Source organism: Brachionichthys hirsutus, chromosome 9 (assembly GCF_040956055.1).
Source record: "Brachionichthys hirsutus isolate HB-005 chromosome 9, CSIRO-AGI_Bhir_v1, whole genome shotgun sequence".
Lineage (NCBI taxonomy): Eukaryota > Metazoa > Chordata > Actinopteri > Lophiiformes > Brachionichthyidae > Brachionichthys > Brachionichthys hirsutus.
In genome coordinates this window covers 3991303-4018359 of record NC_090905.1, presented here as the reverse complement: position 1 = coordinate 4018359, position 27057 = coordinate 3991303, and the positions used below count along the sequence as shown (strand labels likewise).

The 27057-nt window shown below is 41.4% G+C and overlaps 1 protein-coding gene across 1 annotated transcript in view; it reads right to left on the bottom strand.

Moving 5' to 3' along the window:
* LOC137899703 (3',5'-cyclic-AMP phosphodiesterase 4C-like) overlaps nt 1-26784 on the bottom strand; it is a 53820-nt gene extending 27036 nt beyond the window's left edge. The window contains exons 1-3 of the mRNA XM_068743740.1: nt 26736-26784; nt 22035-22085; nt 18289-18491 (exon numbers count right to left, since the gene is read on the bottom strand). Coding sequence (XP_068599841.1) covers nt 18289-18491; nt 22035-22049 — 218 coding nt within the window. The 5' untranslated portion in view covers nt 22050-22085; nt 26736-26784. The remainder of the gene's footprint in view (nt 1-18288; nt 18492-22034; nt 22086-26735) is intronic.
* Nucleotides 26785-27057: the final 273 nt, after the last annotated feature.

Sequence of the window (27057 nt, the reverse complement as noted above, 5' to 3'; positions counted from 1 at the left end):
TCTGTCGGTCTGGCTCTCTTTAGAGAAAAGGGGAAGGGTTGAACCATTGCTGAAGGACAGTGACACTGCAGAGGGAACGTCAGTACAGAGCCTGCAGAGTCGTAGGAGGTCGGTCTGGACGGCCCGCCGAGTCCTGGAAAGCTGTCAAAGAACTCGTTTTACACAAGATCTCCAGTGCCAACAAGAATATAGTAGCAGCAACACAAGCAATCACAATACGTTATAAAAAAGGTACGTGCACGTACAAGATCGTTTTTAAAAGGTCCCTCTGACAGAGACCTCCCTCGGGCGGTATAGTCCTAATAATTTTCAAGATCTAGTTGATGGACAGACATCTACATTTTTGGTCATACAAGGCATCACCTCCTGCAACAGCTGTGTCCTCTGAACCATCCTGCTCATGGTCAATACCGATAACCAATAATTCATGTATGCCTGATCATTAGCTTGTAAAGAGCAAATATATGTTATTTAATATTCCATCAATCTATCAAAATGTTTGTTATTTTGCAAACTTTTTGGGGGGGTTGGGGGCGGCGGTATTTGTATTTTTATTTCCTTCTCCAAATTTCATCACGCTTTAATCTACAGGTGAAAACGGTGTAAATCCTACCCAGAAAAAGGTGTAAAAATTACAAGCTCAACGTTTGTGTAAATGATGTTTCCAGTGCCACCCTGCAGAGAGAGCGTTAATGTTTTCATTATGGACATTTATATACATGTTAATGTCACATGACTAAGGACACCACTGCTTCAAATTCTGAGCAGCTTTACTCTTTCGCTGTAAGTTCTTTTTTCTTCAGTTTAACCTGTGAACCCAATGAAACAATGAAGTTCATTGGGATGCGGCTCTGACGTTAATAAGTCAAACCCTCCCTCAGTGTCACCTTCTCTCCAGACAACGGGACTATTTTACCAAAGCAATCCCGCGACGCGCATTAGGATAATATGAAAAAGCAGCCTTTTGTCGAACAGCCTTTTGAACACGTGCAAGTCGCATGTAAGACATGCATGAAGAAATCCGAATCGCAGCTTTGAAAATGCATTTCTCGAAGCAAAGTCCAGTAAATAACAACCAAGCTCTAATTATCAACACTACCTGGGTGGGTGTGCCAGGGTGAAGCGCCTCTGCAGGGCGATGCTGCGGTTCATGAGGAGCTTCCGGAACAGCAGAGGAGAGTGGCGGGGCGAGTTTCGCGGCGAGCCAGAGGGGGACATTCTTGGCGATCCACAGGGCGAGCATGATGCCGAGTGAGGCTTTAACTGGAAGGCCGGGTTGCCGGGCGGTACGGAAGAAGCCTCCCCGGTACTTTCCAAGAGACCTTCACTCATGCTGCTGTGTAAGCGTTTAACCGAATCTACTCTGTTATCCTGATCTTCCGTGCAGGCCTTCTCAGTCCCGGCAGGTATTCCAGGGCGTCCATCTCAAAGCAGCAGCATCGGTAAAAAGAAACTGGTAAAACAACTCAAGTCTTCTTCTGACGATGCCCTTTATACTCAGAGAACCTTTGTGGGAATCGCTTATATTCTTCAGCGCCGATGTCCTTTTACAACTGGAGAATCTTCTCAACGGACATATCAGTAAGAGCCGCTGATGGACATGGACATGAGTGCAGGGGTGAGCCCTCCCCTCAGCAGTAAGCTCTGTTTACACAGTGCTGAGGCCTGACTAAATATGGCCAAGCCTGAATTACGGTGCCCAGTACTGCAGGAGGAAACTGGCATCTGCCAAACACTCCAATCCATGCGAGTCGACTGCTTCATCCCTCCAGTACACAGCAATCCAGCGACTACAACGCCGCCGGTGCATTCACAGATTTCATTTTGCTGTCAGTGGGGCCCCTCTCTAAAAACAGAAACAGCTTGAGATAAGAGATAACAGGAAACTTTGAGTTATATCTCAAGTGAATAGAGTGCTTTCCCAGGGTGGGGGGGGGAGCAGAGGGATAATGGAAAACAGAGATCAAGCGGAGATTTATTTTTGACCTGCAGAAAGGCGGTGACCCGAACTTCCTCTACCCAAAACAAAACCTTCAAAAGAAAACCCCAATCTGCTGGTACTTTAACAAGTTCTCTAATGAGCAGTTGCTCTTATAAGTACATTCATTCAACCGATAATCAATCAATACACCCTGTGTCCTTTTTTTCCTATTAAATCAAACACCAAACAGACAAGATGAAACAATCTGGGATTCCGAGGTCGTGGACGTCAGGATTCACGCCCCCCCCCCCAATGCTTATGCTACAACAAGAGGGAAAATAAACCTCCTTGAAAAAATTACAATAAATAAATGACTCTTGCAGTGGAATAAATTTACTGTGGAACGAACGGCAAATGTTGAACTTCTTGTTAAATGAGAGATTATACAACACTCGATGTTTATGTGAAATATAAATTCAGATAATGATATGAAGCCAAATCTTTTCCACTGATCTAACAAGAGACTCTGCAGCAAATTCTGATACAGCAGCTGGTGGCATGCATCCTGATAAACACACAGCACAATGTCATTGTTCTCCATCTGGGTAGAACAGACTCTTTACAAGCTTCTCGTGATCAGGCATACATGAATTATTGGTTATCAGTATTGACCATGAGTAGGATGGTTCAGAGGACACAGCTGTTGCAGGAGGTGATGCATTATATGACCAGCAGGTGGTGCCTGTGCACAGACACAGACAGACAGACAGACCCCCCCCCCTCCCTCCACCCACCCACCACAAACACTGACACATACAGACTTCGAGATGTCCAAGCTGAACTCAAGAATTTAAATCTCAAATAATTTTTGTAGGATTTGGAATTATTCAAAAGATGCTTGGATCTGGTCCAACATCTGACCAAAGCCACCTGTAAACAGGTTCCACCGTGATCCTGAGAGGCGTTGATAAAGTGGGAGAAAATAGATCAACACCTATAAAAATAAAATAAAATAAACTGCAGACAGTGTGGGCTCATTTAATCACAGGCAGAAAATACTTGGCGCTGAATCCGAGATGTTCTCTTAAAACGCTGGGAACCATTTATTCGACTGTGAGTCATATTCCTTTCCTGCTTCCTCCATCAACACCGTATCTAAAAAGGCCACATGCACGCTATGATTGGTTGAGCTGACACACACACACAAATGCACACGCACTTGCACACACACACACACACACACACACACACAACATACAGGAATTTTAAAAAAATGGGTTTCATCCTTCAGGATTCATTTCCAGATCTTTACTTGAAAATGAACTCCCCCCACAAAAAATAAATACATTTGTCCACACATCAATAGAAATCCACCCAGCACATATTGTTCTTGAAGGTCTTTTATATTTCTCACCATTTTGTAAACCATTTTTACGGGACACAGCCTCATTTATCAGCTTCTTTTCAGAAGCATGTGATTCACTGACAGACAATTTGAAGACAATTACAGAATACCTTCAGACTATTTACTGGGACAACCGCTTCTGTTTTTCCTCTTGTTCCTGTTGAAGATTCGGTAAAGTCTGCGTTTTATCTAATCTACTAATAAACAGCTATTAAGGTACTCAGAATGACTATTTAATAAAGTGTCTCAATTGTGATGCAAATGCAATGGGGGGGGGGGACCAGATGGATTAGAATCTAATCATTAGATTACGGAGAGAGAAAGGATGCACGGATCAGTGTGGTGAATTGGTCCAGATGGAATCATGGAGTCTCAGCGAGCTCCTGGGGAGGAAGAGCCAGGAACACGAAGAGACTCATTCTGGGCAACTTCCTCCGGAAAAGGCAAAGAGCTGCGAGCAAAACCAGGATCCTGTGTTCCAGACATTTACCAATGGTTTCCGATCATTTCTGATAAACAAACGAGCACCGGATAACCACCGGGGGGATTATGGATTAAGGTGAATGATTTACTAAATATGGGCAATATCTGCATAAATCTGGTGTTTACTTAAAACTGCACATGTTGCAGACGATGTTCTGTGTTCACAGGCAATTACAATAGGTAATAATAATAAATAACCAAAAAAAACCACACAACACAGCACAAAGGAACAATAATCGAATCTTATAATGAAGAAGTGGTATCTCAGCATGGTTCAATCCAAAACGGTTGAAACATGAGTTATCTGAAGAAGTCAAATCTTCCCAAAATTTACGATATTAAGAGAAATGCTCCGTTTCCTTTGAATGTACAGATTCATTTCATCCTGTCCCAAATGAAACGTAAATACAAAAATAGGCTATTTTTGTTCCTGTCAATAGCCAGCCTTAGGGTTAGGTTAAAATGTCTTTTTAAAAACTGTAACATTCAAATTCTGAATATTATTGCAGTAAGACATGACGCCCACGTTGACACCCCTCGTCCTAATGATCTGTCATTCTCTAAACATTTCTGCTCAAGAAAAGCATGGCAAAAACTGTCAAACTGTTTTGTCTGCCAGGCTGCACACCTTGTAAACGTAACGGCCTGTTGCCGTGGAGAACAAATGGTTGGGTGTCTTTTTCCTTCAGCCTCTCACGTTAAATAATGCTGTAAAAACGCATTGGGCCCGTTTCTTCTTAGTAATTTTAAATAAAACAAAAGCAACGTGACTAAATACAAACTCTACGATTAAATATGTAAATCACTGGCGTGAACAGGTATCGCCTCCCCTCGCACACGGGGTTTAGAGGCAGACCTCTCGAGTGCTTCACAAATGGGATTACGCTGCTTGAGATCATTGTCTCGCTGCATCATCCCTTCGTGCTTGAGTTTCCACTCACAGACTGATAACCTGTCATTCTCCTTCAGAATTGTCTGGTAGAGAGCAGAATTCCCATTGACCCGAAATGTGGCAAGTCGTCCTGACCCTGCAGCAGCAAAACAAGCCAACAGGAATACACGGCCACCTCCATCCCGGCCTCTGTGTTTGGTTTACACCGCACGTAACTGGACACCCACCTCCCAATTGGAAGTCATCGATCCATTGCTACTGTTTTGCTCGTGTCGCATATCTTGAACTGTGTGTGTTTTCTTGTGTGTGGACTCCAAGAGGTGACAAATAAATAAACATAGCAGTCAATATCACTCATGAGATTGGCCAGCAGCTCCAGAGCCTTTGAGCTCTCACCTGCTGAGTAACATGTCGATCCATAAACACATTACCTGGTGAGAAAAGCTAAGCCGGGCTCCAAAATAACTAGGATGTCCTGCGCTGAAAACCTTTTCATCAATGTTAGCACGGCTTTGATTGCCTCAAATTGAGAGAGTAGATTTTGTTTCTTATAGTTCAAAGTTTTCATGCGCTTGCTAAAGAATAATGTTATTGTCCAACGTCCTGTCCTGTCCTAAATTTGTATTTAAAGTACCTGTGCTGATGTCAATCCCACTGTGTATTACATAGGTTTGTAAGACAGAACAAAATATTTCAAACAAAAAGCTCTTCTCTCTGCATGTAGCAGATTTCTCAGGCACTGGTTTTATGAATAATTTATTAATAAGGGGGCAACGACCATATTTGCCGAAGGGATAGACATTTTTCCAAGCTTTTTCTCTTACATAATTTATATTATTTTCATTAGTCTGTATCAGTGTAGACAGACTCCTGAAAAATAACATGTAAAACTTTTTGGGGAAACTAATTCCTAAGCCTGAGAGTCCCTGATAATGTCGTATATCCATCATAAAGTCATGGATTGACTACTAAAATGTTGCTGACTGCATTGTAACCAAGCACTTTGTTATCATTATAGTGAATTATCTCCAGAGGGGCTCCATCTTCCTCACCAGCCTCCAGACAGGCTCCCGCGTTCCATCTGGCCTCTAGCCTGGACTCCAGACAGGATCTGCCTTCACCGCCAGCCTCCGGAGAGGATCTGATCTGGCCAACATATATGAACTCTCTGGTTCCTCTGTTGTCCAGCGACCAGCTGACATTTTGACTCAACCCATTTGTTGGGCATTGCCTTTGCCTACTTTGTACCAAACTCTTGGACTTCCTGTTTGACTCGGTCTTTGCTGCCTATTTTGCCGACACCTTTGCTTACTTTTAGGTGAATCAGCGTACGTTTAAATCCCTGAACCATCTCTGCACCGCTCTCAATTAAGGTTACAAAGAGTTTGACGTACATAACATTTTTTATGTGCCTTATTGTTGCTAACAGAAATTACATTTTGTCTTCTTTCCCCGGGCCATTTTGTATGATAAATTTAATTTAGGGAGACAATTATGCCTGCATGACAAACAGAGACAAATTGCTGAGTGGAATTTAAATATTGAAACGTGCTGCATGATTATTTTCACTCATGAACAGTTGATTAAAATTGGGCTGCAGAGCTTAGTCTGTTGTTTTAACTAAACCCTTTCAAGTTAATTTTATCCAGCATTCCGACAGCTAAAACGACTGATTTAAGACTGATTTGCTTAAATTCAAATCAAATTAAGTTCGTTGGTCTTTTCTTTTCAGAGCAAGTTAAATTTATTTAACAGAAAATTAGGGGGGAAACACTGAGATGAAGGAAAATGTTAGCAACCTTCAACAAAAATATTTCTAGCTTCTCTGTAGCGGTTTGAATAGGGAATGCAAACAATGCTAATGCTAAAAATCCTCTGAATGTGACATTTCCACATACATCCAAATGACACGCCATATTTCATGTTGAGAAAATTAACTGCAAATGGAAGAAAAAATTTGTTCTTTGAAAAGGCTGAAAAGCTGCTAATGGTCTGACCTTCCCGGAGCCTTCCGTCAAATGGGAACCAGAAGCATAACCTTCTGGCTGAAACATCGTCAATGGATGGAATGGTGAAAAGGTCGGGTGATCGGTGAGTTCCCCTTTGTTCGGTATTTGTGAATGGATGCTTAACCTTTACTGCAGTTTATCTGAGCTGAATAATACAGAGTGCTCTGCTTGCAAAAAAAAAAAGAGATTTGGCATTGAATATAAAATAAACGACAACACTGAGACAAAGCCTGAAAAATCAAGATGCTTCCACAGCCCACTCAAAGAAAGCTGCCTCAGTCATTTATTGGCAATATATTAATTTCCAATGACACGATTTTATGTAACAGACACTGTTTTATTTGTTCAGCGCCTCCACTTGAGGTATTTTCCACATGCTGCTAGATTTATGCCAGTTCTACTGTCTGCTCTCAAATTTGTACTACATCATAAGCATAAGAGGAACTAATATTCCAAATGGAGATTTTGAATTATTAAAAGGTGATGGGCCTGTCAGTGCTGAAACACTCAGTATGAAAGAAAGCAATGAAACGGCAACAGATGCAGATTGGAAACGCGTAAATGAACGCTCCACAGCTTTACTAACACATTCTGGTGTGACTTTTCAAACCATCTGATGTTGAAACATACTTCATCCTGGCAGTGAAGGACATATGCACATGTCTAAATGAAGCCAGTGGCACAAAGTCCCTAAATACTGATGGAACTGCAACACATGAATCATTCCTGCCATTGTAATTGAAGAAACTAATAAAGAAAATCTTTCTTTAACCTGTCACATGTATCACATGTATCAGCCTCCTCGCATGGGGCCGTCCAGTAACTATGTGTAACTCAAATACTGGATATCCCTATCCCACTGTGTAATATATTTAATAGCCAAACTGAAAGTTAGACCGAGAAACTTGCTCCTGGGGAATTTCTTAAAAAAGGTCATTTTATTGAGACGGTTTTGCCGAGATTTGAATTCTGGAGACACTGTTGATGTTTCCCCTGTCAAGCGAGGGCAGACTACTAATATGTCACAGTTTTGCAGAACCTTTTGTGAGCTGTACGTGGAATTTAGTGTAATGCATAATGCAGCAGCCAGCCTCCCAGCCTGCAGCAGTACATTTATACCAGCACAGGACTAACACCGGTATGAGGCCTGGATGAAGCTTTGGCATCAACCATTGGCGTCTCGTAGAGAAGGCAGGGCTCGGCTCAGGCTCCTTTGGACAACTGTTGAACCAGACTAGTGATATCAGCAAGTGGTGTGAAATCATATCCTGTGCAGAGATAGCCGAGGTATTCCAGAAGCATCACAGTGGAAAGCTGATTGTGCATAAAGCTCAGGGCTGTAGATACAAGCTTACAGCGTAGCATGGGCGTCCAGCAGAGCACCTGCGGAGCGGCAGATGGTTCCCATATTCATAAACGGAGACCGGAAAATATGTTCCGAATAGTGAGGCGCAGGCCGACTGTGAACACATCACAGATCCGGTTTGCCATATGTTAATCAATTTCTGTTGGCCTGACAAAATAGCAAATCTACCGGCCACATATTAAGTTAACTCCTGTAAATACGCTGATTGTGGACTGAAGTTTCCTGTTTCAAGTTCACCTGATTTAATTTCACGGCATGTTGTTTCGGTAGTGTGAACACTGACATTAACAAAAATGAAAAATACAAATGTGAGGAAGACTTGTTAAAACACTTTTGATGAGCCGAATCAACAGAGCAAACACCAGGACAGAATGGAGAGAATAGAAAAACAATGGCCGGACGAGCTGCAGTGCGACAGGAAATGCAGCCGGTTTAGGAAACAAAAGAAGGGCATCTTTGATTTTTTTGCACGACACGGTTTCATTCAAATTATCAGTCTGGAAGTTTCAACACGCACCAGAAGTGTAGCAGCGGAAAATGTTATCCAACGGTGCCACCATCCAAAAATAGTGGCTCGTTCTCTGTGGTTTAGGAGGGAGTTCCCATCCCAAAAAGATTATTGCTGAATTACACACAAACACACACAATGACGCAGGCTTGGTTATTTGCAATGCTATCGCACAACATCCTGCAGCTGATGCACCTCGCCATCAGTATGCATGTGTTGATCTGTTAGGTCAGAGTGTATCTAGCAGCTGCACCAGGTATTCTCTTTGTACTCCATTACTCTACCTGCACATATGGGAGATTTCCCAGTGGTCTCCAACTCTCCATGCATCAAAGCAGAATTTAATTAGATCAGATAAAGACATCTCAACGAGTACAGTACCTGCTTAGGATCTAGGCTGTTTAGGTGGGTGTTTGTAATATAACAGTATTGCCTAACTCGGTTTTGATACTGTTAGGAATAAATGAAAACACAAATTACTTTAATCAAATTGGAACAATGACCCGAGGCGAATGTTGCCAAAGTGATTACTATTATAAGAAACATGACAGGCGTACTACGACATCAATTTGTGAATAAAATAGAATTTGGCTGCAAAGAGTAAAATATATGATAAAACAACATTTTTAAAACCCATTAATAATTGGATTAAAGTGACACTTTTAAACAGTGCATGACAGCCTCACACCGTTTTGGAACATTATATGAGAGCAACATAAGTAGCTTCAAAATCATTGTGTTATTTATGGGCAAAAAAAAAAAAAAAAAAAAAAACATAAGCAGGGAAACTGCAAGATGAAGAGGGTTGCATGTATAAACAGGAAGATGAATCCCAATCTCTGCTGGTGTCTGAGTGATCGGCACAGAGCCTCCCCTTGACTTAACACAGCAACAGAACTGCATCCATGTGATGAATCAGAGTCATTATGCCTACGTCTCGTGTTTGCTTCTGGAGAGGATCGATCGTCTTTGCATCTCATTATTGCTCCAACTAAAACAATTACAGATATTAAAGATGCATTGTTTCTCTATGAGGTGGTGACTGAGGTACCAGCAGCTATGAACGGTTGTCAACAAGACAAATAAAGAAATAAATAAAGCATCATGCGGGTACAGCAGATTCTCATTTTGGAAAATGTACAGCTTTTCCACGGAATTATTTAAATATTATTTATTTGTAATTAATTTTGACGTTTCTATTTCATATGAAACAAATTTAAAAAATAATAATAATTGAATAACATATACAGTACATGTTCAGTGATATCCTTAATGATATCACTGAACACCTTTGCTTGAAATCTATAAATCCATTTTCCAGATTAAAAGACTTCCTCCAACGCTGCCCCACTCTTTCTGCAAACACTGAGCATTTAGTGATTATCACAAATGAAGGTAGGATTTTCCCTCTAAAAGCCGGCCTGCCAGTAGGTGGGCGGCAGTGATGATGAATATATTTATTAGATAGAATGTTAGAGTACAAGTACAGTCACACAGTAGCATGTATTACAGTACAAATAACGTCAAACATCCTGTCTAAGAGGAGCATTTCAAAAAAGCCCTTGCGGGCTTGTTTCCGTTGAAAGTCCTTCGTACATAAATCATCCACAATTAACAATACAAATAAAAATAAAGCCAATATTAAATTACACAATTGATGCAACGTAACATTAGAAAAACAAAAAGAAAATGATTTTACACCGCCAGTGCAAACTATCAATTAATCTAAAAAAATTACACCACTGATGCAAAATGACAATAAATAACTTACATAAATTACAATAAATTACTAAAGCAATTAATACGTGCAACGTAGGTGGACAAAAAAAAAGGAGGGGGGGTTTGATCCGGAGAGAGTCGTGATGACTATCTCCGTTTCTGTCCCCCTAAAAGGTGTATCTTTAGGGCCTTTTTGAAGGAGGCCAAAGAGGTGCATGTTTTGAGGGCGGGAGTCAAACCGTTCCACCCTTGGGTGGCCGTATTGTAAAAAGATGATTTACCCATGTTAGTCCTATAGGAGGGGGTAATCAGGTTGTTGTTTGAGCTCCCTCTAGTGTTGTGGCTGTGGGTGTCACTAAATCTGTGGAGGTGTTCCGTCAGGTATGCAGGGATTGAGGGGGCTGAGGGCAGAGCTGCATTGACTATTTTAAATGCCAATCCCATTTTGAGTTGTTTAACCCTGTCTTCTACCCTGAGCCATTTTAGGCTAGCAAAATGTCCAGGAAGAAGGTGGGTCATGGGCCCCAGATTGAGGAGTAGCCGAATCAGTTTGTTTTGGGAGGTTTGGAGCCTGGTTTTCAGGGACATTTTGATGTTTGAATACCAGGAGGTGCTAGCATAGTCAAAGAGGGGCTGAACGAGGGCTCCAGCAAGCGTCCGGAGAGCACTTTTGTTGACCAAAGCAGACATTCTGCCCAAAAATCTTGTTCTCTGATTTGACTTTTTTGATCACCTTAGTTGCCATACTATCACCAGACAGGAATTTGTCAAGAACACAGCCCAAATAGGTTGGGCTGTGCATCAACAGTGATGATGCTGTGCATGAGGTCAATTCACTGGCTTAAATAACTTAATTCTTACTTTCTTTTAAAAATCAGTGATATTATTGTTTGTCCTTGTATTTTTGAGTTTAAATTTCCTCTTTGCTTGTGTTGTAGATCAGCCTTACTTAGTAGGAGCCTTTTTTCTTTTTCTTTTTAATCAGATTGTCTCAGTTTCCCTCTTTTGTACCTCTTTTGCCGTGTTCCAACTTAATTTAGAACCCACATCATCTCCTGGACTCTTCAAGGATGTAGCACCAAATGTCCCTTGAGAATTCCTCACCGACAGTGACGCAAATTCAGAGTGTAATGTTGCGCTTCGGTGATTTTAGGCACTCGGATGAGAAATAAAAATGTTCTTTTTGGTCAGTGTTTGGATGAAAGGAAAATGGATTTCATGGCCTTCCTTATTCGTATGACGGCAAAACAAACTGTGTGTTTCCAGAGGAAGTTGGACATTTTTGAAGAGAATTTTCAAGTCGACTGTCCAGTACCGGTAATGAAACAAATGAAACATGAGAGAGATGTTTCTTCTCAAGCTCATCTCATTTTCTCATTTTCTAACCGCTTATTCCGTTATCGGGTCGCGGGCCAAGCTGGAGCCAATCCCAGCAGTCAATGGGCGAGAGGCAGGGGACACCCTGGACAAGCCGCCAGTTCATCGCAGGGCAACACAGGGACAGACAACCAGCCACACACACACTCACACCTACGGGCAATTCAGCGTCACCAATCAGCCTAGGCTGCATGTCTTTGGTGGCGGGAGGAAGCCGGAGAACCCGGAGAGAACCCACGCAGACACGGGGAGAACATGCAAACTCCCCACAGACTGGCCACAAGCCGGAGATGAACCTGCGACCATCTCGCTGTGAGGCAACAGTGCTTACCACTGCGCCACCGAGCCGCCCTCTTCTCAAGCTCATCTCATAAAACATTTTTTTAAAGAAGCAGAATGGATGTATGAATATGATTAATGATATGTGATCTCTTTCTCAAGATTAAGATCTTAAAAGTAAGAGTCTCAAGCTCAGTCCAGTCTTTTATTAAACCTCCTTTGAGGACGGGGTAAAATACATTTTGTACCATGATTGTTTTTTCTAGGGGGGGGGGGGGGGGGTTCCCTGTAAATAATGAAAGTAAAAGGTCCCAGAACAGAGCAGCTGCTGTCCAATAGTTTACACACGGGGTGAACTGAAGTGGCATAATCCATCAGTGGCCTTTAATTTAAATGGAAACTCATTTCGCCTGCAGGAGTCACAGTGGCATTAATTGGTTTCTATTAAATAATTGATCTTGATAAATGCAGCACTGGCACAAAAACTGAGACCTGCAGGTCAGCTCAGGAAGGCGCCGGTATTTCTTTCCAATACTGCGACTCAATAATCCTACCTTAGTGAACTGACAACTGCTTTGTGTCTTCTATTAGCATGAGATTGGTTTCGATAGCATTCATTTTTTCTGTCATGATGGCTGTCCTCCCCTCCTCCGGTAACCTAGTAGGGAACCCTTTATGTCATCATCACTGAGAAACAGATGGGCTCCATAGCAACGGTCAAGATTTTTCTAAACATCTCATATAAGAAGTGCTTTTGAACCAGGCCATTCTCGTTTTCAATTTTACCATTGCTCCAGATGACAGCTACCGTCCGGCCTACTTAAAGACATGGAGTGCATCTACTTGTGATGCATGAAGACACCACCAAACAGCATGACAACATGATTCTGAGGCCAACAAGTCACTTCATGTAAGAGCCAAAGTGTTTCTGGAGTGTCAGGGACGCTAGTCGCTGACAGACAGTGAAAATCGGTTAGCTTTTGTGTGTATCTGTCTTCCGTGTCATTCCTGCATGCACCAAGAACAAGATACACATCAGAGCTCTGGACTGCAGCCAAAATGCTTTATTTTCTTTTTTTCACTGTCAAAATTACACACAACCTACAAGACATGGGCTGCTAAACCCTGGAAATGAAGAAAGCGCACTCTCTTTTCAGATCAAACTCAAAAGTCAAGGGAGAACAGTTTCACCATTCAAATATAAACATTTGAATTAATTTTAATTAGCAGATTAACCTTTTTGCATAATTTCTGATGCTGGAGACAAATTGAAAAGCAGCAATCCAATGTGAAGCAGCATGAAAATGCTGTAAACTCTCTTTTAGTTCCTAAAACCACGCATTCTTGTTATCTAGATTAAGTCTGGCGTAGTCCTTTCATTCTGTTCCACATGTCCGTTATAACAAAGATCCATCTCTACTGGCCATGACCACATATCCCGGATGCTAAGCAGAGGTGGCTTCATAGCATTCAAGCTTTCATAGGGTCTCGAATCTTCATCCCACCTGCATCGAGGATGCTTTACATTTAACTGATCTGAGTCATCAATGATTAACAATCAGTTATTCTGGGACAACAACAACAAAAAGGAGACATGTATCCTGTGACTAATAAAGGGACTGTTAGCTGCGTTGTTTGCTGCTGGCTGAGTCATTTCTTTAACTCCTACACACAGTTCCCATTTGCATTTCTGCCATCACCACACAAAGTTGGGTCGTCAGCACGGACCGCTTTCACACATGGAGGACTCGGAACTGCGTTGGCAAGTCACTGGCATGCATGCGTTCAATACGCCGACTATGAGGATGACAAAGCGTCTCCATTTGAATGTTCTGATCCGATCGGATCATTTTATCTCCACTGTGGAGCGATCGAGAATGAGTAAGAAAAAAAATGATTGTAAAGTAGAAGCAACGACAAATGCTTGGTGCAGACACTCAAACAATGAGCAATCACATCCAGCGACACGTGGAGTAATAAAAAATGGTGGTGACATTACATTCATCCAGTGACGTGAGAAATATACACGCATAACCTATTAAAACCAAAGAATATCACACACAAACACACACAAAACGCTTGGACAAAATAAAAGGGACAGTTCACACCAATAAAAACCAGTACATATAATCTACAATGAATCCCTCTCAATCATCACTGAATAACTACAAGTATGGGGAGGGCCATTTATTTGCAGGCTCCCTACAGAAAGAAGTTATCGAAACGATTTAAGGCTTTTTCTATACACACAAACACGTCTTAAAGTCTCTTTGACTGGAAATACAATTTTGTTCAAACCTGTGCTGGTGCCAATTTATTTCATGCCAAGGTATTCTATCCACCTTTGGGGTATGTAGAGACGCATTAATAATTCTTGCCCATGAAGTGGTTGAATCTCACTCAATGGCAGCTCAGTATTCCTGTGGCTCTTTGCAAAAAAAACAAACATCTTCTCCTGTCATTATTAGTCAGCTCTGGGCAGGATGGAAAAATGAAAGAGAGGACAACAACAAAGCTGATCATCAGCTGCTAACAACCTACTCGGTGTTCCACTATAAAGCGTGTCAATTTTAGTCTGAATATGAAAACTGAATTACTAAAATATCTATTCAGAAATATAGAAAAGCCTCACAAATGATCACAATGCATGAAGTACATTTATTACCAACAATGAGTCACAGTGATAAAATATTTATTGTGTGGCATTCTCCTTGTCCCGGGCCATTAATGTCTTCAAACACCGGCCGTCCGACCTCTACCCCAGGGGAGATGACCAGATAAAGAATGACATTTTGAAACAGCAAGACCCCCTCTTCAGTTTGACTAATGAAATTAAAACAGTTTAGCACAGAAACCATGAAGTCATCCCTCTTTTCTTCATCATCGTCACATGCGTCCAGAATTTACCGTTCTTTACAAATAGGAGATCGAGGCAGTCACAACGTGTTTGCTTGCAGCTATACATGCTGGGACATGTTTACATTGATAAGGATCATGGAAAATTCTCTACAGTGAGATAACAAATAACAATGGCAGACATTTGGATCTAAGATCAAACTGAAGCCGATTCAGTTTCAAAAACCAACAAATATCTATCAAATTAACAGAATTCTAGGTGCAGGTTTTAAAAGGTGGAGGAGTCAACCATCACTATTACTTTCAGGTGAAAACATGTAAAGGTCTGAGCTCTCTGGGTGATCTGTTTAATCCCGAGAGTGCTGTGATTCGGATTCCTTCCAAAATATAGTCTATTTTTTTTATTATTATTTTTTGATGTTTGGGAAACTGATTAATTCTTAATCAGGGGAAAGATTAATTCTGCAATTGCATGTTTATTGAACGTGCACATGCACGAAAGAATAATTACAAAATTGCACATCTTCCAATTATCCAAGAAAGCCCTGCAGGCAGACAGTGAATCAGCGTCTGCCGCCGTCACGCAGCTCCTGCAGGTCAACCCCTCCGGGCTGACGCTTGGGCATTTCCCCTCCATTAGTTAATTAGTCATTTCAACCTCTAACTAAACTCAACCAACTAACACGTGGCGAGTTTAGGAAGTTTAGAGGCGTAAAGCAGGTTACCGTCTGAGCGAGGAGGGCCACGACATGCGCGGCTTCTTCAGCCAGGGTCGCAGCTTCTCCAGGGTCCTGTTGCGGCACAGGTAGCGCTCGTTGTCCGAGTTGAAGCGCTGCTTGATCCGGATGTGAGTCCTGGGCTGCCGCCACAGATGTTTGGGCGGCTTGGCGAGCCCCGCGCCCTCTCTGCTCAGCGTGGAGCACTCCATGTTCCGTTTCTGTTCACTTGCTGTATCTGAAAGACGTGGTTTTTAACACGAACGGTGTTTTTTTTCTTTTTTTTCTTTGCAGCACTAAACGGGAGGCTTCGAGCACCGCGAGGAATCCGCGCGGTTCAGGCGCAGAGCACGGCGCGCACGATGGCGCGCTGCTGTCCACGAGCTTGGAGTGCTGAAGCGACTCTCTCTCCTCTCTCTCTTTCTCCTCTTCGTCTCAGTTCATCTGCCCCCTTTATGACGTCTGTCTCAACTTTGGTTGATTCGTGGCTGTCTATTTCGTCCCGTCTCTCTGCACACCATTATGAGATACACACATTTTCGGGATCCTGCAAAGAATGTGTGAAGTTACATAGAAACGCGTCTTTATTCTGACAAATAGCTTCAACAAGAACCAAATAAATGTGACCATAATTAAAATCTGGGGGGAAAAAAGCCCCAACATCAACTCGATTGATGCCTTGGACCTGGCAATGAAGGAGTTAACAGGCTCGATCTGTTATTCCTCTGCACCTATATGGAAAGTAATTATTCCTCATGTTTTCCTGAATATGTTTCTTTCTTCATGCTGTTTTCAGCTTTTGGCTTTTTAAGCTTGAATTAAAATGGCTTGCCAAGTGTTATCACATCCAGGCAGAATATTAATATGCTTTATTTTTTCATGTGGTTATAAAAACACCAAATAGGTATGTAGACATGAAGCATGTCTAGTATACGAGTGTGGCTCAGTTGGTAGAGTGGGTCGTCCAGTGATCAGAAGGTGGGTGGTTCGAATCCCAGCTCTGGCTGTCTGCATGTCAAAGTGTCCTTGGGCAAGACGCTGAACCCCAAATTGCTCCCAGTGGGTCTGGCCGCACCTTGCGTGGCAGCAGTCGCCCACTGGGGTATGTGGGTGAATGTGGGTGAATGTGAGGCTTTGAGCACTGCGAAGCGGTGGAAAAAGCGCTACGTAAGTTTAGTCCATGTTTGATCATCCCTTGTGTGGCCCTGCGAGGCACTGGCGACACTTCCGGGGTGTGCCCGCCTCTCGCCCACTGGGATATGGGCTCCAGCAACACGCGTGGCACGCAAGGCGGATCAAGCGGCCATGAAAATGAATAAATAATATAATATAATTTCAGTGATATGTGAAAATTCTTTTCCAATGTTGTTTGATGGTTACTTCCTGGCACACTTATCTAAATGTCATGCATTGAAATACTTTCAGCGTTCTTCAGCTCACCATATAGCATTAACGTCTGGACAGCACACACAGTCATGATATTTCTAAATGTAAAAGCACAAACATCGTCAGCTTAGCAAGCTGAGATGCAGTAATACGGGAGGAAAGAGGCAGGAAGGACCAAAGCACCTTTGACCCTCTTCCTGCTGCTGCAAGTACCGGGCATTTTGCAAAAGGAAGAGAACATTCATTATTACCTGAAACTAAAAAACACTTCCCTCCGTGCCTCATGCCTGTTTGTGCGTGATTGTGTCTGTGGAATGACTCAGGCTTCCTTCAGGGACAATTTTCAGACTCGAGACCAGTCAATTGGAGACAGACGGGACCAGAAATGCATCCCTAATTGGAAAAGAGCTCCGCTTTGGATTGGTGTTTAAGGCTAGCGTTAGATTCTCATTAGGGTTAGCGTATGACTCAAGGAAATTAATGAAAGGAGACCAAGATACCTTTGAGTGTGTGCGTGTGCGGGTTACACCAACAGCATTAGCTCACCTCACCTCTATACAGCCGTAGCACAACATATTCAATTAACTTAAAATGAAACTTTGGGCAACAACCTACACGCTGAGCAGAGGACAAGATCAATAGAGAAAGTAAATTAATATTTTTACTGCTGCCTCACACTAAGGCAAAACGTCACGCTGAGCTCGAACCCTGAGGAGGTCGGTCACGGCCCTTTTGCATGTGGAATGACAGCGTGATACTAAACATCTCAAACTGGAAGGGGCTATTGTTTTATTCAGTGTAAATAAAGGCAGTATAGTGGAGGGACTGCTTCAGAGCACTACTGCACAATCTTAGCGTGAAAACGGCTTCTGACTCAGAGCCCAGAGGCTGAGACTACTTTTCCCAGTGATCTCCGTGAGAGGAAAAGAAAAGACAAAAAGAAGGCGTTTATGCAGGTGCATGCAATTTTCTTTTTGTATCAAAATATCCTTTCAAATGCATCATCGTTCTGTAGGACACACATCCTTAGCCATTAGTGACACAGGCCAATGAATAGTCTAAATCAAAACCAAAACATACGCAGACAACAACTCCAACAAAGAATTACAACACAAAAAACATCCATCCTTCAAAATTTCATGATTTTAGGGGCAGCATTTAAAAAAAAAAAATAAAAAAAAAACAGTTGATGAGTCTGATCAGCAGCAGACACTTCACTGTAATAGATTACTCTTGTATAATATACAACTGGTGGCAGATATTAGTATTAAATATGAGAATCAAAAGCAAGACAAAATCTCCTTCAAAATATTCGCAAAAACAGCAAATAGAGAAAGTGAGAAGGAACGGAAGAGTGTTTGTGTCACTGACCGGTTCTCATCGCGACTGACTAATGCTTGGTTATACAGCACTTCCAGGTTGTCCAGTGGCAGAGCAAGTGCAGCAGATGCTCTCCGGTAATAAAACGGGTGCTCCTGGTAGGAGTGTCTCCTCCACAGAGGAGGCAGCAGCAGCTGACCAGAGAAACGCCGCCGCACCGCCTGGTGGACTGCAGGCAGAGAGTCTCGACGATCCTGCAACCCAAAACGAGTGGAGGGGGGAAAAGAACAGGGAAATTACATGAATATGCAACGCTTCAGTATTCAGCATAGCATCGAAAACATAGTGTAGCAGGATGTGTAGATGCAGGATCATTCACATGGATTTGTGTCACTGCAAATCGTATGATGTTGTCTAGAGATGAGAAATAGATCCAGGAACTTTTGAAAACTTTTGCTCTTGTGCCACAATGAGTTCAAAATGTAATGCTGATGTGCATGTCAGTGCATGCAACATATTGTGTATCATTCGATATGCGTGTCACAAAGTAACGCTGCACAATACACCCAATTTACTACCCCCCGTCCAAATGAGAATACTGCCACAGCAAACAAATGGACTAATTTCAACAAATGACATTAGATCAATAACTAATCTGCACATATTCGTTGGCAGATTTATGCCATCTGCTTGTTGTGTGCTAATGGCATCGCAAGCAAATCACAGACACTTATAAATCAGACATTGAATAAGAACTTTGTTGTTTGGCTTGTTGTTGTTGTTTTTGCATTTTCTCCTTGCTAATCAATTTAATCTGTTTTGAAGTCCTGCAAAAAAAAAAACATCAGCAGGTGAGCGAGGGATTTTGTCTTTGTGTGTTTCTGCAAAAAGCACATAATCAAGGAGACCTTTCTCCATTAAAATAAAGCATGTGATGATATTGATATAGCAAAGAAAGGCAATAAAAGGAGAGAAAGCACCGTATGCCTGCGCCGGCCGAGCCCCCAGCAGCCTCAGATTCTATGTCATTCAGAAAAGGATGATGGATATTTTCTGCCATCCGAGAGGTAACAACTCCAAATCTCATTTCCTTGCCTTGTGCTACCATGTTCTGCAAACACAAACATGAGTGAGAGGCCATAATCTCAGGCTGTAATACACACCTGTCATCTCAGGCACTACTTGTTTGTACTATCCGCTACTGCATACAGACATCCATCATGATCTAGTTTTTTCCAGCTTTGGTTTCTTCCAACCAACTTAACCTGAGTCCGATGCCTGATGTGGTGTTGATGAGTGTGTATTGCAGCCTAGTGAGAACACAGACCGCAAAATTAGATTAATATATCAAGTAAATTTATATTTGTCTCAGTTTTTCCTCTGATTTCTTAAGTATATGATTCTTATTTTATTCATTCTAGCCAAAAAAAGCTGTTATAACCCAGAGATCAAAAGAAGAGATGCTTTACAACCATTATGAGTTATTACTGACTGTAACTGTAGTTTATAAAAACATCTCAAATGTGAGGTCTTGGATGAAATGCTTATCTCCTAATTAATACTTATCTGATGCTAATGAGACTCAGGGTATGGCTCAAATGAATGGATAGATAACATTGCACTATTGCCATGTTTTGCTTCAGTATGCTGTACGAACAATGATTCACTATTTGTCCACTGAAATGCACGACATACCATAAATAGCAGCTAAAGTAAACAGTGAACTATATCACTTAATGAATGAATTATTTTATAAGCAAATAAAAGCATGCTCCTCCCAGACCGACAACACCTGAGGTGGAGGCGGGGTGTATTATTAAGGCTCATCCAAGACCTCAGCACCCTGGACAGCGAAGGCTTCGCTGTCCAGAGTGCTGAAGGCTCTATAACGAGTAGATCTGGTCACCGTGGCTTGCGTGTTGGCATATCATATCTCACCGTTTGGGATCGCTGCACCACCTCTGTGGCCGTCTGGGTGATGACGTACAACCGAACTCGTCTCACTCATCTCTGAAAGGTTGTTGAATCAAAACAACCTCCAAACAGAAGATGAATCACAAGAATAGACAGCAGCTCAGTTTTCTTATTATGCCTTTGTACTTGGAGCAGTCTGACCGCATAATGGGATTCGTGGGTCATGAAAACCTAACCAGAATTTGAAATCAAGTTGACATCATGACTAGTTTGTTGGCAAATTTATCACCTCTTTGTAACAACCAAGACAAAACAGGACATTTAACAGCCACAGTTCTTTCTATATTCAACATAAAATACTTCTGTTAATAAATACTGCAACCGCCACATTATTAAACCCTCTGAATAGTTCTTAAGGGCCTGTTCCCAACAATTATCAGGTAAACATGGAACAAAACATCCCGCCATCTGTGAGGAAGATGAAGCTGAGGCATCACTGGATACTCCAAATGGACAGGGATGCCAAGCAGACCCCAAAGTACAGCAAAGCCTGCAATCTGAAGTCCTGGATCACTCTAGAATGGCAGTAAAAGCCACCTGACTGGAATCCAACAGCAAATCTCTGGTCGGATTTGAAGAAGGAAGTTGAAGCATGAAGTATTCCCAGGAATATTCCAGAGGAACTGGTGAAAATTCCTCAGGAATGCTGCCACAAGTTACTGTTTGCCAAAAGTCCTAAATATATTTGTTCTTATTTGACTACTAAACACACCCACACACACGCACACACAGACAAGCTCAAACAACACACTAATACAATCAGGTGATAAGGGCTTTTGATAAGGACTCGCTGATTCTTCGTGAACTCTTGAGAAATCAAAGACGCCTCTCTTTTCTAATTGTGAAAATAAATATCAATTCGTCCGCAGAGTGACAGAAGGAAAGCTGGATGAGCTTTCCCACTGAGTGAGTGATATGTGGCAAGTGTGATATCTGTTGCAGAGCTGAAAGCCTGCACTTGTGCGCACAATGACCCGCTGAGGAACAAAGATTATGATGATTATTATCACTCCATAAATAGAGTCTCCAATCAAGCCTCTCTTTGTCAGGCGCCCTCCACAGCTCTCTGTCGGTGCAAGTGTGACATGATTACGACTCCAAACAGACAGGAACGCTTTTCACGACAGCTGGAAGCATCACGGCATTGATTATTTTGTGATCAAACTTCATGAAATCTGATTTCATACTCGTAGATTGGGATTAATGACGTGCAGCGTTCTCTAATGATGGGAAATGAGTCCGCTCTTCTTGTCGGCATGAGAGGTTGAATTGCTCTGCAGCTCAGAAATAAAGACGGCGCCAGCGCGGAAGCCACGTGGACAGGGAGGAAACGCTTTCTTTAACAAAAGATCCAAAGTTGTGCATGAGCAGATGCTGGTGCAATTAACGGATATACTAAGTTCCGCCTGTGTGTGTGTGTGTGTGTGTGTGTTAACTAAGAACAAAGCCTTGAAGCAACGTCAAATCTTTGAGACCATGAGGTAGTCCAAACACAGACATAATGAAACAAGTCAGATAACGGGTCAGATGAAGGTTAACTTATATCTATATATATATATATATGTATATATATCCAAGTATTTCCCTTCTGCTAGTTGCATTGATCAGAAAATACAGCAAAACACAGAGCTCTCCTATTTGTGCTATTCAACATTAGTGGTGTATTTTACTTTAATTACTTGTGCATGCATGTATTTAACACACAAATCCGTTACTAAAGATAATTCTGATTATGATCACGCAGGACTTAGGCTGATAAGAGTATATTTGTGTGTGTGACTGTGTGTATGTGTGTAAGAGTGGGAGCCATAAAACTCATTTACCTCAAGCCAAGACATTGACCCTGGTTAGGTGGTGCAACAGCAAAGCAGCAGCTACAGAAGTAAAGAAAAACAACAAAGAGGTGGTTTTAAAACGAGTGATGACGGGCAAGAACTGAAACACACAGCTACAGAGATTACTTTCAATAAAATGTATTTACATTTACATTAGTGAGAGCCCTCCACTACAAATCATTCATGTCACCACGCCGCCTGTCGCTGCCATATGCTCTCTGATGACTGCTGATTATATTAGTGTGCCAGAAGCCACATGACAACGGATAAAATGTCAGACAAATCAATCGCAAAAGCATTTTTATTATTCCAATGAAAAGGAATGTCGGTTTCAAAGTGACACCCAAAGCGCTCAATCGATGTAGCAATGAAACGCAGAGTTTACAGAAACTCACCTCCACCTGAGGAGGGCTGTGAACCAACTGCTGTAGGGAAACCCTACTGTAAGAATCAGGGGTCATTTTTCTGCTGCCTCGGTTCAACAATACGCCCGATCCCATCTCACTGGAAGAACAAAACAAGCTAGATTGCTAGTTTCTCAATGACAATGAGAAGTCCTGACAGGGAACTACAATTGAGCATGAATGACACTGAATGGAACGGCGTCTTTTCAATGACAACTAAAACTGTATGCTGAAAATAAACTGCCGGATATTACATTTGCTATAATTTTAATTCACCAAAGAGTCTAAAACGTTCTCCCGATGACTGAACTAACTGGAAACGGCCTCCTTAAAGTAAAGAACGGCAGCTGCTGCACTTTCTAAATCACGGAGCAGCCGAAACGGCCTCGTTACGGCGACATTTAAACACACCGCTGAAGGTCTGCGTTCTGCCGCAGCTCTCAGAAGTCGATTGTCCTCTTCGCTCTGGATTTAACTCGACTTCTGTCTCATTATTCGTCAGATCTTCATGGGTTCAATGACAGTTGGTAGCTGCTCGTCTCATGTCACCAGCTACATTGGCAGGTTTAGCTGTTTTTACTGAAGACTATGTGACATATTTTTTATTGTTCTACTCTGCCGTAAACAGTCAGCACATACACATTTACTGCTCATCATCTTTCACCTTGAGCAACGAGAAAGAAACGCAGCCTGTGCTGCTCGCTTAACTCCTGAGTAAACAAGACCCGCTTTTCATCTGCTGGAGGCAAATCTCTGCCTGCACATCCCAGGCTTTTCATATTCCACTTGCAAAATGACCCACTGAATCCACAAAGGATGTGCTGAGGCACAATCAAAGTGATGGGAAAGTACAGGAAATACACTGTATCCAGACCACAATGCCCGTTAATCACAACTCTCAATAGGAAAATCTTGTATGACTGCATCGACAGCAAAATGAAACTCTTGTTTTTGCAAAATGAGGGTCTGATAATTGCTTCTAAGACATATAGAAGATCTAATGTATTTTTAACAAGCTGGGCTTTATTGGCTCTATCCGCACAGTTTCAACTCCATCCGTCTTTACTTGTGTTGGCTTTTCAATTTTTGCTTCTCTTGTATTAACCAAAAAACTGTGAAACACTTCTGTACAGACATTTATGTAACTAATAATCACATTTCAAATGATTCCCTATCCTTACATCTTGGTTTCTTCTGGAATTGAATTTTTGATCCTATTGATTACCTTCCCCTGAATATATTTATGACCTTTTAATCGCATATAAACCTCAGCAGGCAATCGTCTTCGGTGTCTACCAAAGTCCGGGGTCAAAAACATAAATACAGGGGACCCTGTGTGAATGTCGATCAGACAGGTCTATATATTTATTTCAGCTTGCTTTCTATTGGTTCTACTCCCTGTCTCGCTCTACTCGACCCGACTTCCATAATTAAGAAACCAGATATTTCTAACATTGGCACAAAACGCAACACCTGTGAGACATCTAAAATGGTTTATCACTGGCAAAAAAAAAAAAAAAATGCCACCAGAGGCTCCTCCCACTTTGCATCTAAAAGTGAATTCAAAATGCTTTGACTCTTCACTCTTTGTTGCAAAATGTTATGATGAAACAACTTCTCCCAGCATGTGCACTGAGAGTTGAACCACGTCTGGCCGTTTGCAATGATTAATGACTGACTGTGTCAGCAGCAATGTCCTTGTCGTTCTACAATCAGCCCTCGTAAAGTGAACTCCCAAAGTGTCTCATGATGCCGCTGTGATGACGCACAGATCGGCCCGTTAAAGGTTTATCTGATAAGGTTAAATTGTCTGCGCAACAATGTCACTACCAAGAAGGAGATTTACCTTGAGGGAAATGTTCACACCCAATCCAAACACTGGCGTAATGCAACCAAGTACCTTTTACTTAAGAAGTACTGAGAATAAATGTCACTTTCAATATTAGTGCTCCATGAAGTTTCATTAAAATTAATATTGAAGATTTGAAATAATCCTCTTCAGAATCAACGGCCAGAGGCGACGACACAAAGATACGTGGAGCTAATTACTGAGCTCCAGGGGTGCTGATTACACAGACGCTGCTCCCTGCGGAGAGCAAGGCTAACTGATATCCCCGGGTAATAGTCTTGGTGTTAAGCTGAGCTAACTGCCTTCTCGATCTCTAGGTAGCCTACAGACAATGGAGCGGCATGTATTTTCAACTTTGACTCTGAAAGAGGGCAAATTTCCTCAAATGTGAAACATTTGCTTTCTGGTGCTAAATTCATAATTTACTTTCTTTACACCTAGATATAATATTTTCTAATGTCTACCACAAAAAGATTTGCAGTGTCACATTTGATGTAAATGGTCTCTTTGGGTATTAATAGAGTGCTTTTTGACAACGATGATTGAGGGACAGAATCGACTGAAACGACTTTGTTCTTATTCCATGTTTATGTCGTCTCTTCCATTTGTCCCCTGCTGCAGATTGACTTTACATTTCAGTGTTTTTAATCTCACTGCTTCTCTTTCCTCTGCTCTGGAATTACAAAACCAGCAAATCCACATTTTGTTACATGCGTCATTTCGCGTCTCACCTCACAGAATGTCTGCAAATGCATAGCGGAAAGTCTAAAGAAGCCTTCATGGGCAGACATTTTACCGAACAGAAAAAAAGAAAGCTGACAAATGAGAATTTCAGCCATCTGTCAGTGACCGCCTAGGCATTTCTTTCAAACTCATTCTTCTCACCGCAAACCTGCGGAAATGACAAGACAAATCCTACTTTTTGTGAAACCTTCAGTGAGTCATGCAGACAGACAAAAGCGGCATTATGTTACGGCTACGCAAATGATTGCAAAATGAATCAGTCAGATGGTGATGAATGATAAGAGCAGGAGGGGCAGCTTAGGGTTGAAGCAGCGCCCCATCTAATGGACACAATGTGCATAGTCGGGTCTGCTTTTCATGCTGATTTGACATGATTATGTTACCAAAGTTTCCAATGAATTTTGAATAAAACATTTTTTGTAGTGCGTTACAAAATATTGTGTGACTTTTTAAATAAGCTCTCAAGTCTCATTCTCATTAACGTGAATAAAATTAGTACAAAGACTACAAAAGGGCCAAACTTAAGAGGTACAAGCAAAAAGCACACTCATATACGTACATCTGGAATACCACTGTTACTAAGAAACCGATGAATCATTAAACCCTTTGTGACGTCAACTTTGATAGCATCACTTTATCCTCCCAGAGCCGGATCATGATTCAGATCGCAATGGAAAATGTTAAAAACATGGTCCAAGATCTCATGGTGTTGAGGAAATTTGATTTTCATATGCACCATAACCCATCTACAATTTTAGATTAAAATTGACTGTGACAAATAATGTGCTCCACCTTCACCCAAGGTGAATTGATATAATTTATCGACAACTTTTCAAGGCATCTTTCAGAAAATCAAAAAACGTCCTCCAATTCTTAAAGGTCCTGAAATATTATTATTATTATTTATTTATTTCGACCACGTAAACAACGAAGAATAAAATGATAAAACAATGCCAAATACATGCGCACACATATACATAAACATAAATACATATATATACTGTACACACATATGTAAAGACATATTCACACACACACGCACAATAAATAATAACCATAATGCACTAACTATGCAATTTACGTGAGCGAAAGGGAGTAGGAAGAAGTAAGTACTTATTTAACCCTACCCCTTCTAAACTTAAACATTATCTTTACTTATCAATTTACTAGCTAATGTACATAACATTCTTTTCCTTTGTATAATATACATTATTTGCTAATAAAGATAGCAATTCACACCATGTTTGGACTCACGAGTGATATTGTCAGGTATTGTCCCTGTATGTTTGCAAAATCATTTCTTTGTGCCTTCTTTTAAATAAAGTCAAACTCAACATATTTTTCATTTCATTACTCAGTCTATTCCACAGTCTTACTCCACAGACAGTAATACAAAAACCCTTCTTTGTTGTGCGTATTCTACGGACCTTTAGATTTGACATATTTCTGAAATTGTATCCCTGGTGTCTCTCATGAAAGATTTTTTGTATTTTGTGTGGTAATAAATAGTGTTTTGCCTTATATAAAACTTGAACTGTTTTGTGCTGTACTAAATCAAAAAATGTCAGACTTCGAGATTGCCAGAATAAATCATTAGTGTGTGCTAATCAGTAAAATCAAACTCATCTTTCCCCTTGTTTGCTGACATTGCTGATCACAATCTGCCGACTGTCCGGAAAACTCTAAACTTACTAGAACAAAAAGGAGCCGAGCAGCGCTGAGAGCAGTTCAAAGAGTTATGTTGATATTCAAATGACGGAAAATATAACAATCTAAAAATAAATATGACAATCTACACGAAAACAGGAAAATAACTAGGAAAACATTTGATCTTATTACACTTGTTAGATTTGGAAAAAAGTACGGGAGAATAAAAATAATTTAACAAAAGAAGTTTAAATTTCAGGTCATCCTTGGCCCTTAATATAATCCTCTGTGTGTGTTGCAGGGTTTGGAGTCACAATGAAGGAAGCGGATATGCAGGAAGGAAGGAGATAAAGACATGATGAGGGGG